Raw genomic sequence first — 14,061 nt, 5'->3', positions numbered from 1 at the left:
TGTTTCCTTGACAAGCTCCCTACATTCCTTGACTCATGACCCCAACTTCCATCTTCAAAGCCAACAGTGGAGCATTTACCTATCTTCATCTTTCTCCTTCCATCTTCACATCACCTTTTCTCTCTGACCCTCTTGTTTCCCCTAGATTACACTGAGCCCTTCTGGATAACCCAAGTTAATCTTCCCACACCAAGATCCTGATTAATCATACAATGTGATGCAACATATTTACAAGTTCCAATAATTTGGATATGAACATCTTTGGAGGACCACTACTCAACCTACCACAAACCCTCAGTAAATTTCTAGACCTCTTTCATTGAAAAGTTCCCACTGCTTCATTACTCTACCACATCACAGCTGCTTTAATCTCCCTGAAATACATTCCATGTTTCCCCTACTGTTTCAAGGTAGTCTCTCCACAAATTTTTCCCACAACTTTTTTTTTTTTTAAACCCAGAAAGCAATAATGAATCTCCCCCATCCCACGAGGAGAGGACACTAATTCCTAGAATATTACTGCTTGTTGATGTTTCATATCCACTGCACTATTCATGAATACTCTTAGGTTCAAAGGACTAATGGCAGGGAAATACTACCATATTTGTTTAAAATGCGTTGGGGCCACATGAAATTGATATTGCTGTGGAGTAAAGAGAGTTTTGAGGTAAATAATGAGGGATATACTTTTCACTGTATTTTCTTATGTGCTTTCTGAATTTTCTTTTTTATTTTTTACTTATGAAAAAAACCACAGCAATAGGAAATAGATTCCATGGTCAGTAACTATGTAAATGGTGGAAGCTATAATATGACAAGTAAAGTGAGGAACTAAATGGAAGACTCCATATAAAAGCCCTATCCTAAAACTGGTGATTCTGAATGTCCTAATGGTAATCATGAGAAGGGAGGCACAGCAGAGATTTTATGGTCAGGCCTTTGATGTTATTTCTTTATCATACAGCACTAAAATGTTTGAATTTGGTCTCTCACCCTAAGGAGATAAATACATTTTCAGAGTTAGGAATATCAACATTATTAAATTAACACTGGCTCTCATAATCAGGTAAGATTCTGGCAAGATAGCCACAGCTTACTGAAAATGCCAGAACTTAGTAAGAGGCTAGATGTTGCCTTTAATTATAAAGCCTGGATTTCCAGGATGATTCAGCAGTATAAGTTATACCAATTATTTATCTATCTCCATGGCAGAAAGAATTTGGAGACCTTCAGAAATTAGACAACCTGATCAGTGTTCAGCTATTGGCAAAGAATGACAATTTGTTCCATTTTATGTACTTTGCCCGTCTGCAGTCGGTTTGTTCACCTTAGAAATCATAACTCACTAGGAATCCTTCAGGAATAATCCGGTACTAATTACAACTCATATTCCTACCAAGTGAACTCTCCTTCAAACTCTCACTACTACCAAATTTGTTCTAATTATACATTACAGATTAACATATAAAGGAGGGAAAGTTTGTACAATGGGAATCTCTCCCTTGTTGCTGATCCAGTAAGTTTACAATTAGCTTTAAAATTCACATGCTTCCTTCAATAATTATTCCCCAGACCTGGTGGTCAAACTTGGTTAGACACTTTGAATAGAAATCAGTGTCTATGTAAAAGACAGTAGGCCTAGTCCACTTTATATATTATTAGTCAGGTTCTATATTTTCTAATTTGAATTTTAAAAAATCAACTCTAAATGACCTTAGTGTTTCAGTAGAACCTGTTCTTCCTTTTTCTTTTCTCCTCTCTCACTTTACAAAAACCAAGGATAAAATTATTCATTTACCAAATTACTTTTCGATTTCTTAGTCTAAAAATAGTTAACTTTAGCAGTTAATGATTTTCTTAATTATTTGTTGAAACCAAAGCTTTGTAAAAGTATGTCACTTACCACTTAATGTTTTAGATCTAATTGGAGGTAGTCCCTTCTTCTGTCGTTCTTTCTCCCTTTCTCTCGCTCTCCTTTCACTTGAGTATGAACGTGATGATTTCCTCTTTCTTTCTCTTGAGCGTGAGCGTGATCGCTTTCTGTGTTTACGCTTTCGAGAACCAGATCGCGACCGAGACCTTCGTTTTCTTGGTGATCTACAAAAAAAATCTTATTTTACTTCTAACGACAATATTATTCTTCTGTCAAATTTCTCACTTCTAGGTGAGGGGGAAAAAACCACACCCACACACAAAGGGTTGTCTTATATTTAGCTACCTCTTAAAAAATGTTTAAGTAGAAAGAAATATCAAACATGTATTTTCTCAAATCTATGTACTGCTCAGGCCCATACTGTAATAGATGTTTGTTTGCAATGATTCTTACTGAGACCAGGAAGAAGAGAATGAGATTCTATCCAGTAAGGGCCTTACTTTCTTTAGTGTCCTCCAATTCATTTTTCAAACAAGAGTCAAGAATAGGAATGAAAGACTGAAGAAAATAAAAAGATCCTTAGGTGATAAAGACGTTACATTCTTAAAATTAGGAAACAGAGAATGTTTCCAACAGAGAATTAGGCCACTAAAGAATTCTGCATATAAGTTTTCAACTCCTAAAATTTCAAGGTGCTTGCCTTAAAATACAGGGTGATACTGTTTCTTTTTTTCCTGTCACCCATATGCCACTGCGCTGCTTCAAAATGCTTAATAAGGAGGTGTTGTTAAGACAAAGAAGCTGCTAAGATTTCAGTTCTAACACTGTAACTGCTTTAGCAAGATTACTCACTGACATGAGATGGGTTTAGAGAGAGTGGAACTCACAAGCTCTCGTTTACAAGAGGTAAATACAAATAACCTCTTGAAACAAGTAAGGAATGACTGAAAAAGTCATCAAAGATACTGCCCCTTTTCCAGCATACACTGTTCAGATTTTCAGGGGTATTTATGTACAGAAAATAGAGTATTTAATATTAAAGACTAATGACTTAAAGTTTTAAGACAATTTGTAGCAAAAACACTACATATAAATAACTTCAACTCAAATTTGAATAAGCATGTACATTGAGATTTAGCCATGTTGAAAGCTAACAAAGAAAACCACAGGATATACTTTATTATAATCTGATACTATGCTTGATGTTTACAAAATAATTCTTATAGTTTTATTTTTATGATCACTTTTTGTATTATAAGATGAAACAAAATCTAAGAAATACAGTGGAATTTCTAACACTGTTCCTCTATAGCTTGAGTGAACAGTTTTCAGAGGCAATAATATCCTAACCTGGGTGTAATCATAACATTAATAACTAAAATCAGGTATAATCCCAAATCCAAGTCTTAGGATATGGCTGCAATTAATGTATATTATGCAAATAAAAGCCACAGATATATCCAATTAAAAGAGAACAAAGAATTTTTCTGTTTTTGAAATTCTGAATTACTTCTTTCTGGAGAATATGTCATTTTAAGAAAAACACTTCCTTTAATCTCGATACAAAGAAACACAGCCAACTTTCAAAGTTCACACACAGCTACTCTTAAATATTATTGTAGAACCTTGAACGAGATCGTGAATGTGTTCTTGATCTTGAGCGAACGGCCACTTTCTTTGCTTCTTGTTCAAAGATCTCCTCTTCCACTCCATCTTGCCCTTCATCTATATCCATATCCTTGAAAGTCAGAAGAACAGCAAACAAAATGCCCGAGTGAGATGCAGTATATACTGACAATTCTGCCTTACAAAATATTCACCATAGTAGCATTAATGCCTAATATTTACCTAAAATGGTTAGTACAGAGCTTAAGTGTGAGGAAAAAATATTTAGGACATTACCATTACCTTACATAAAAATAAAATATTTTACATAAAAGAAAAACATTTACCATATTTTATAATATTTTCCTCTAATTAATTTTAGAAATTTATGACCCAGAAAAAGATTTACTTTTTACCTGTTGCTGAATATCTATAGAATCATCCAAATTCACTTCAGGTTCAAGGAAATGCTGCTGACTGCTCCCTTGTGATGGTGAGGCGGAATGCTCTGATCCAAACGTGCCCTCTTGACTATCCTGAGGGGTTGCCTATCGAAGATGTATACAAACACACAAACATTAAGAAACCATGCGTATTATTCAACAGAATTTAAACATACAAACTTCACAAAGTTTTAAAAAGGAGCCCAACACATATAGAAATCCCATGTTAAATTATTTATAATCAACCTAAAATTATACTTCTGTACAAATCCAAGTTTACTTAAGGGCATGGGACACCTCCATAAAAGAAGGAGAAGACTGTAACAGAATGGTAAGATCAAGTAAGTCTTCAAACGAATTTTTACTTATGGAAAATATAAACATTATACTTTCAAGAATAAAGGGATTACATCATGAAAGATATATAATAGCACTAAGTTAAATGAATCTAGAACTTCAATGGCAACTAGCATTTTTGTAAAGTGCTATAAATTAAAATGCTATAATACTTTTAATGTAAAAGTATTTTATGTTAAAGAACTAAGTCATTCATTAATGTATAGAGGCAAAACAAAACTCAAATATCATTATAAATTAACTGATCTAGCAAAACAGTTCTCAATTTGGGCCTTCCTCAACCTCCACCTCTAGAAATTAGCCAAACAGTATTAGGAAGTACTCTGAAATATGTAATACATTTCAGAAACTAATAAAAGTTAGGCAATGAAGACTAATTAAAGGAACATTTAAAATTTGAAATCTCCCCCCTCCTTTTTTGCTGGGACCAGATTTACAGCAACTGGATACAGTGACACTACTTAACGTGATACTTACGAGTATGAAGCTGACTGAGCAATTACATATATTATGGTGTTAACTAAAAATGAGAAAACTAATTATGAAAAAGTCTCCCTACATAAACTTTTCTAAAACACCTCTGCAGGTCTTAAAGATTAATAAGAATAGTTCCTGGTAGTATACAAGCTGGGAGCTACTGTAGTAATTAACAGAGAAGATTAAGTAAAAAATACTATTCCCTTGCTACAAACTCTGTGACTGTGAACAAGTTACTTGAATTGTGAAATTTGGTCTCCCTATCTGTAAAAGGAGTACCAACATAGTGACTACAGGTAACAATATTGTATTATAAACTTCAAAGTTGTTAGGAGACTTTATCTAACTGTTCCCACCACAGAAAAGTGAGTTTCATGACATGACAGAGGTGTTAGCTTATTACAATATATAAGTGTATCAAATCACAATGTTGTACACCTTAGTTATATATTGTATCTCAGTAACATTTTTTAAAAAAAAATCTTATTCTAATGAATCTAATATGAAAGAGAAAACATAAAAATTCAGAGTCAAAAAGAGCATTTAAAGACCCATTCCAAGTTTCTCACTTTATGAAGGAACAGGTTCTCTAAGAACAAGTAACATTTTTAGAAATAAATGAAACTAAAGTAGAAAAGACTTCTTTGAAAACACCTATTACATGCCAATCTTGCCAAAACATCAGTAAGCAAGAACTCTTCCCGAACAAATCAAACAAACACATTTTAATCAAGTCCTGGCTTATGTCTTTGAAAGTATGGTAACAATAGAATTTTTAACACAAAAAGGGAATTTTCAGCTCCATTCTGAATCTGTTTGGTCCTAAATTCAGTATGCATATATTCTTCACATCATATTTTTCTTCTCCATTTATCTTAAGCTTCATATTCCCCCCCATCCTGTTTTTTACCCTTATTTTTCTATTTAATGGTTAACTCTTGGTATAACCACCAAGATCTACTGCAACTAATTTTAGTTTTTGAGGTTCTTGTTTGAGTTTTACCCACTTGAAAAGACTATAATCTCATGACCTTTATTCTTTCTTAGAGGTCTTATGAAGAACGAGAGAAAATTTACTTTAAAATTTTATATGTATAGTGTAATCATATGTATAGTCTATGGGTGTAACCATAATATTATTAACTAAAATCAGGTATAATCCCAAATCCAAGTCTTAGGATATGGCTGTAATTAATGTATATTATGCAAATAAAAGCCACAGATATATCCAATTCAACTAAGGGACGCCAGGGTGGCACAGTCAGTTAAGTGACCGACTCCTGGTTTCTGTTTAGGTCATGATCTCAGTCAGGGTTGTGAGATAAGCCCTACTTTGGGTTCCGTGTAAGTGCAAAGTCTGCTTAGGACTTTCTCTCACTCTCCCTCTGCTCCTCCCCACCCCCACCACCCGTGCGCAGTCGCGTGCACGGGCTCTCCCTCAAAAAAATAATTATTTAAAAAATAAAAATTCAGCTAAAAATTTATCCTATTATCTTGCAATTATAGCACTAGGTCCATTGGACCCTTTCCTGTATCTAAGAAATGTTATGGGATCTTAGAGGTCTTATTATCCTACATACTGAAACATTTTGCTATTTTATCATCCTAAGAATTATTATTATCCATCATTTCCAATTATTTCAAGAAAGACTAAAATAATACAAAAAAGAAAAAGCAATGTAATTGTCAAGAAGGGTGATTCAATAATGAAATAAAATCATCACCATCCAGTTTTACTGCATTACCAAAAATACTGTTTATTTCAAGAAGGTAAAAATGAGATTGGAGACACTATCTTTGTAGTCTGCTTTTAAGCTTTACTTAGAACATAGCTGAATATTTAGATTTTTTCATTTCTGTACATAATGGCAAAGAGAAGAAAACTGACAGGAATATATTTCATAATTATTAAACAAAACAGAACATGAATACAAAGAAAGAGCATCATTCTAGACTCTAATGATGTTGAAGTTTAATATCTAAGTGAAATATCAGACTGAGTTTTCAGATGACCATATCCTAAATGTATTTCTCAAACTCCAAAACTGATGGCAGAAAAATGTGTCTCTAAGGACAAAAAGAGGGTCTTTTCATCCACTTATTCAGTTAATATTTATCTTACAGTATTTTGCAACAAGAACCTAGACTGTTCTATTTTGCTAAAAGAACATGTGATATTTGGGGTGCCTGGGTGGCTCAGTCGTTAAGCGTCTGCCTTCGGCTCAGGTCATGGTCCCAGGGTCCTGGGATCGAGCCCTACATCGGGCTCTCTGCTCCGCAGGAAGCCTGCTTCTCCCTCTCCCACTCCCCCTGCTTGTGTTCCTGCTCTCGCTGTCTCTCTGTCAAATAAATAAATAAAATCTTAAAAAAAAAAGAAAGAACATGCGATATTTGAATTTAATTGACACAAAAAGGTTTGCTACATTTCAATTGTTATATTAAAATTGCTCATAAAGTATTTTCCCCTATCCCTTTTAGTTTCACTTCTCTAAACTATCTGTGAGAGGACTTCAAATATATTTTAAAAGGATCCACTGGGCCCAGGTGGCAAATGACTGCTTTTTTGATATACTGGTATACATCCTTAGTATACGTTCTGGTATACACTTCTAGTTTCTTCAGTGATGTCCTCATGTAAAGCATCAATACTGAAAAAATAGAAGACAAGGATAACAGCAACTAGCAGATACTTCTTTTGAAGCTGGATTAACACACTGTCACATTTTGATCAGTTATAGATCCATGTTCCTCCACTTTTTTCTGTGTAAGTGACAGGAAAGACTTTGTCAAAAGCCTTACTGAAATCCACACATGCTATGCTATAATCCTACAACTGCAGTACCATGAAATGCAATTGATGTGAGCCGAGACATCAAATCACTTAAAGCAACTCAGGGCTCTTAATATTATCACCCATCTTAGGTTTTATCATGTTCAATTCTACTCTTTCCATTATATTTTCCTATATAAAAAAAAAACTGAATCAAAGTAAGTTACATATGATAGCTCCTCATTATTAAGTGGCTGAATCTTCCATAACCTTTGTATTCCTAACATTCTTTTAAAAGCCCTTTTTATCAGTCTTACCATTTTTATTATCAGTATTTCATCTTGAGCTATAGCTTTCCTGACATCTTTTGAATATCCTGATAAAACAATCACCACTATCATGAACTAGAACTTACTTCAGACAACGGCAATCATTCTCCATCCAACATGACTATTACTCCCTTCACAATTCAGCCACTTCTTGGAAGTGCTCTGTTTTCAGTGGTTTTCTGTTGTTAGGGATACTAGATATGAACTCACATGCAGGTGTGGTCAGGACTGTAATGAGTAGGGTAGCACCAGAAATCCGTTTCCTTTCTCTAAGACACCGTAAGAACTTTTAGGCGGCCACAATGAGCTTACTGGGAAACAAAAATGCTTCATTTTTCTGCATATTTCAGCCTATCTTCATCATATGAAAGCAACTGGTTTCGTAGAGCCAATTACACAATTTATTAAATTTAATGGTTACCCTGCTGATATACTTTCCAATTTGAAATTTGTCATAGGTTTTGAACACATCTACCTGATGTATTAGAAAAGTTGCTTTTCTTTCACCACTCCCTTTCTTCAACACTCATTTCTGAACAACAAAAGCTTTTAACAATATCTAATTCTTTCAAAAGGATCTAATTACTGTATCCTTTAAAATTCTGGAGATAATGTATTAACTAAGCCCAGAGCTCTATTTTTCTTTTGGTTGGTGAGATTCTTAAGACAGAATAACCCTGGGAAACGGAATGGGAAGAAATCAGACAGGGAGACAAACCACGAGAGACTCAATTATGGGAAAGAAACTGAGGGCTGCTGGAGGGGAGGTGGGTGGGGGGATGGGGTAACTGGGTGACAGGCATTAAGGAGGGCACGTGATGTGATGAGCACTGGGTGTTGTTTGTAACTGATGAATTACTGAACTCTGCATCTGAAACTAATGATGTACTATATGTTGGCTAATTTAAATAACTTTAAAAGAGAAGAAAAAGAATAACGTTCTCTCAAGTTTCTAGGAATTTTCACTTCAATAATTTGGTGTTAATTTTAAGAGTACTACCTTGATTTTACTGCTCCTTCTGAACCTTCTGAAAGGAAACTGGAACTAAGACAATCAAAACTACATTTATAGATGGACAAATCTGATGTTTGGATAAACTTTTCCATCACGACTGCCCCTTGCCTTTGTAACAGCTCTGTGACCTTTTTTATTACATTACTGACAACCTGTTTCTTTTCATTGATTTACAACTGTGTTCTTCTTTAAACAACATCCAAATGTTCTACATTGTGCTCTATCTTTAAAGTTCCTGAATTCTCAGGCAGATATATCTGCCTGACATAAAATACTACACCTACTCCAACCACTTCTATCAGAATTATTCCTTCAAAACAAGGTCTAGAATTCCATTCTCATAATTCCAGGTATACGTCCCAACCTAGCAAATACCATTAATATCCATTTTATGTTTACTATTTGATTTAAAAGGACAAGTTCAGACCCCAGCAGTGTCCAAGGTTTGTTATCCCTTTAAACTAAAGTAACTCTTCTCTCTTCTTTATTTCCAACTGTCCTTCACTTGTACCTCTATTACAGAACCTAGAATCCTGCCCTATGTTCATACAGATGTACATGTTCCATTAGAGGAGAGATTACTTGAGGCCAGATGCTTTTTTGTTCATCTCTGCATATATATCATTTGTCTAACAACACATTGCTCATACTTCAAAAACGTTTGTAGTATTATTTTAGTGCCAAAAAGTTTTGCTATTAGGAAGAAGTGTGATTGGGGGGAATTTAAAAACACTCATATTCTAAACAGTTTATATCTATAAGTGTTTCTCACATGGAGCAAAAACAGGCTTTGTAATGGATTAACCCTGCCTTTGCAACTTGACGTATTTTATCAGTTCTAAGGTATGATCCTTCTTCACATATTATCATCCCTGTAATTTATTAAGGTTCTTTTAATTCCATAGGATGTTGTACTTTTGAAGTGATTAAAAATTCTTAGCTGTACATAAAATAATGGTGTCTCAAGACTAATGATACATGATATTACTATATAGTTTTGCAATGGATGTTTAATTTCACTAAGGTACAATGGAAGTCAAAATGCTATCTCATAGCATTAAATGTAATCATGCCTCATAAACTTCCTGCCACACAGTAATAGCCTAATTAAAGGCAGCAATCTATTTTGTTGATCACGATCAACCAAAGCAAAATCATCATGACCTTGCTTGATAGGGAACTGGGTGGAGAACAGCACATGAAGTTTTAAGTTGTAATACTGAAACACCACCTCTGGCTTCTGTTCTCCACTGCTTGTATACCAAGCACATGTATATATCTAGAACACATTCTGATAACAGAAAAGACTATAAACGTTCTGAAAAGGCTGATCTTCCTAGCAATAAAACTGAAGAAAAATCACCATGCTTGAGAAACACCACTTTATAAATGTAGATAGCAGTAACTCTAAAGACCACAAGATGGAGTTATAAACCTTTTGAGGCTGTTGCTGTTCTAGGAGTTGCTGTCTGAGATGTTCAAGGTTTTGCTGCTGTAGCTGTTCAGCTATCTGATGAAAAATGGAATTGTTCACAGATTCTGAAACATGAGAACTAGAAGGAAAAACAAGTAGAAACATTTTAAAACCCAGTGAAAATACAAAAATAACTGATTTTTCAACCTCCCCCATGCCAATTAAATGAAACATACTCTACTACAATGTTTACTTTTGAAATATTAACAGAAAATGGAATACCTCAGAACATTAATATGTTAAAATAGAAAGATACTCTCCAACAGTCTTTCAATAGATGGATAACATGTTAAAGATACTTTGATGGAAGATCTGTTATTATGATCTCACACTATTAAATACATATAAATTAGTATTTTTTACATTAGAGTACTTTAAGAAAATTTCAATGAAACATATAAAAACAGTTAAAAGTATTTAAACATTGTCACTTTAACTCCTTCTCTAACTATAAGATAGCGGGAGAAATGGTCTATCAATCAGTACATGTGAAATCTACAATTGTAATTGACCATAAACTTTACAAAACTAATCTGCTTTCTTTAGAAAAGCATTCACATTATTAGGTATGTTAACAGAAACAGTACTTAGATAAGAGGAAATAATAATTTAACTATACTCTGGGAAATTCACACCTGGAATACACCTGGAATTCTGGGTGCCACAAGGTAAGACATGAACAAAAAAGAGGGCATCCCAAAAGGGGCAATCAGGATGGTGAGAAGTCTTGAAACAGTTGAAAAAAAGTGTACTTCATCTGGAGCAAATAAACCTAAGGGGAAGAATGATACCTAACTTCAAATATTGAAAGGCTATGTCTCAAAAGATAATGGAGCAAATTTGTTTCCTTGCTTCAGAATGCAAAACGGATCAGTGTGTATAAAGTAAATCAAACAGGATTCAGTAATAAAGATTATTTAACTTCTCATCATAGAAAGCATTAAAACATTATAAAAATATCCTATCAGAACCATTAAAGATTCTTACATTGTTCAGGACATTGATCTACTAGATCTCAAATGTTTCTCCTCTAACTGTGTAATTCATAATCTGAAATATTAATTTTTCAAGTAAAATCTCTTTACCAAAAAGATATATGTATTTTTATGTATTATATAAATGTATTTTAAGAGATTATCCCAATATATAAAATTAATAAACTCTGTTTGAAATAAGATTCCCAGAGGCATTCCCTCCATTCACCATCCTCCATCCTCCCATCCTCCACGCCCCAACTCTCCAACATCCTCTTCCCCACTGGTCCTTTCTCAAACCTATAAGAACCTAGAGCTGCACAGAACTGCTTGAGAAAAGAAAATCACTAATCTAAATAAAAATGTACAATCCATATCTTAAAAAAAACAGAATCCCTATAATCCCAATCTTTACTTCTGATGAATCAGATATACTCCCAGAATTTGGCAGAATTCCTTGAAGTGTGGCCACTGACACTAGAAGCAAGCTTGTTTCCTATTATTTCAAATATTCTTACAATTGAATAAAATAATGCCTAATACAGACATAGAAAATATCACAACTATATCACATCTATCAATTCTCCTATAAAGAATTTTGATATATCCCTAATATTTGCAAAGATCTGAGAAAGGAGCCAAAATAAATAGGGAGGCAACAAGACAGCGACTCTAGCATCTTTCTGTAATGTTAGAACTCAAGAGCCTGAAATTATATCCCAACATATTCAAAGTATACCTGGCAGTTCAGAAGGCAATGTCCCATCCAATGTTTATAATAATAATGGGGAAAACTTATGGTTATAAAGAAAAACAACAATTCTTACAGTTGAGAAGCTGAAATTTCCTTTTTGGGTTCTTCACTATGCTCAGAATCTTCCCCAAAATCAAACCTATCCATCAACTTCTAAGTGGGGAAGGAAAAAAAAGGAGAAAAAGACAAATTAAAAGGTGATTCACACAAAAATAAGGTACAAATGCTATTCTGAATGTCAATGACATCCAATTTACCTCTATCACATTAATACATAAATGTTTTACATAATTTTGTTATTCTATAATAAAGCATTTAATTTGAGTGAATATTTTAAAGTACTTTTGACATACACTGCTTTATATAACAAAACAAATCACAGGAGAAACACTAATGCTCTATAGAAGAGAAGATTGGGATTTAAAATAATTACTGTGGCTTGCCGATAGTAATAAAGCTTGATTAAAAAACATCTAGGACTATAATCAATGATCTATTCCTAGTACACTTCTCTTCTTAGGCTGCTCTATTGTCTCCCAAATGACCAATTTAAAGGTTTTTTATGTGGGTTAGCTATTTTTTTTTTTTTTAAGTAGGCTCCATGCCCAGCAGGGAGTCCAATGCAAGGCTTGAACTCATGATCCTGAGATCAAGACCTGAGCTGAGATCAAGAGTTGGACGCTTAACTGACTGAGTCACCCAGGTGCCCCCTATGTGGTTTAGCTATTACATTTTCAGACTAAATTAAGCTGATAGCTAAAAAAGTCTAAAGTAATATAATATACCAGTATTTATTTTCCTAAAAAAATATAGTAGCAGAAACAAAAATAATATGGATAACACTTCCAAGGTATTTTAATATTCTCATAATTAATAAGAACATTGAGGTGATCACACAATAAATTATACATGAAAGATTTTCAACTTTAAAACCACTATCCTTTATACTTAGGCCTCAATTTATCATAATATTACAGTATAATGACAACTCTAGAGAAGTTTTCCTGTGAACTTTCACATTTTGAACAATTATAATTTTAGCAGGTTAAAATTTTAGAACATAGAACATCAAGTATTTGTTAACATCCATAAAAGAAATTAGAAAATTGAGAAAATTGTATTTGCCTCAATGGTGAATATACAATTTTACTGACCAGTTATTTAGTTAAGAGAATCTAAATGTTTCAAGTGGAATTTTTTTTTTTTTTAAAAGATTTTATTTATTTATTTGACAGAGAGAGGCAGTGAGAGAGGGAACACAAGCAGTGGGAGTGGGAGAGGGAGAAGCAGGCTTCCCGCGGAGCAGGGAGCCCGACGCGGGGCTCGATCCCAGGACCCTGGGACCATGACCTGAGCCGAAGGCAGACGCTTAACGACTGAGCCACCCAGGCGCCCCTCAAGTGGAATTTTAAAGTTACTTAAGTTTCTTCAGGAATCTGTAAACCTTTAGTAAAATTCATAATATATTACATAGTACACTGCATATTGTAAATAATAGTTCTATAATAAAATATAATTTACAGAATTAGAATCCACATGACAGCATATAGACTTTAATACTTCTTATAAAACAGATCTGCTAACTTAATTTCTACCTTGTTGAAAGCCACTCCCTGTTCCAAGGGGTTCAGGGTGTTGGCTGCGGCAGCCGCAGCCGTGAGCTGTGCTGTGAGAGCTTGCAACTGCACAACGAGACCAGCGTCCAGGGCCTGCAGGATAGAAGGCTGAGGCTTCTGCTGTTGTAGTTGTAAAGTCTGTATTAACTGCTGAAGCTGGAGGGGAAAAAAGGAAAATTATTACGAAGAGATGCTGGGTTTTATCTGTAAGAATGCCCATCTTTTAGTCAGTAAGATTCATCGTTGGAGATCAAGAGAAAATAGATACTAACTCAAAACAAGGAAATTAAAAAAATATATATTTTGTTGTGTGTGCCATATATAACAGTCCTTAATAAATCTGTTCTGCTTCTGGAAAGCCAGAGAACTTTAAG

At 34.1% G+C, this 14,061-nt stretch overlaps 1 protein-coding gene across 7 annotated transcripts in view; it reads right to left on the bottom strand.

The window, feature by feature from the left end:
• Positions 1-14,061, bottom strand: part of SCAF8 (SR-related CTD associated factor 8) — a 196,032-nt gene that overhangs the window by 130,402 nt on the left and 51,569 nt on the right. For all 7 annotated transcript variants that reach the window (XR_014148013.1, XR_014148012.1, XM_006740365.3 and 4 more), the window contains 6 exons: positions 13,667-13,843; positions 12,145-12,224; positions 10,305-10,422; positions 3,895-4,026; positions 3,499-3,611; positions 1,904-2,097 (listed from right to left, as the gene is read on the bottom strand). Coding sequence is in view for 5 of the 7 variants with exons in the window: in XM_006740365.3 (XP_006740428.1) it covers positions 1,904-2,097; positions 3,499-3,611; positions 3,895-4,026; positions 10,305-10,422; positions 12,145-12,224; positions 13,667-13,843 (814 nt within the window). In the remaining 2 variants the exon portion in view is untranslated. The remainder of the gene's footprint in view (positions 1-1,903; positions 2,098-3,498; positions 3,612-3,894; positions 4,027-10,304; positions 10,423-12,144; positions 12,225-13,666; positions 13,844-14,061) is intronic.

This window comes from Leptonychotes weddellii, chromosome 8, assembly GCF_054177405.1.
Source record: "Leptonychotes weddellii isolate Sample4059 chromosome 8, ASM5417740v2, whole genome shotgun sequence".
NCBI classification, from domain to species: domain Eukaryota; kingdom Metazoa; phylum Chordata; class Mammalia; order Carnivora; family Phocidae; genus Leptonychotes; species Leptonychotes weddellii.
The sequence above is the reverse complement of the archived record's forward strand: the minus strand, read 5'-3'. Positions and strand labels throughout refer to the sequence as shown.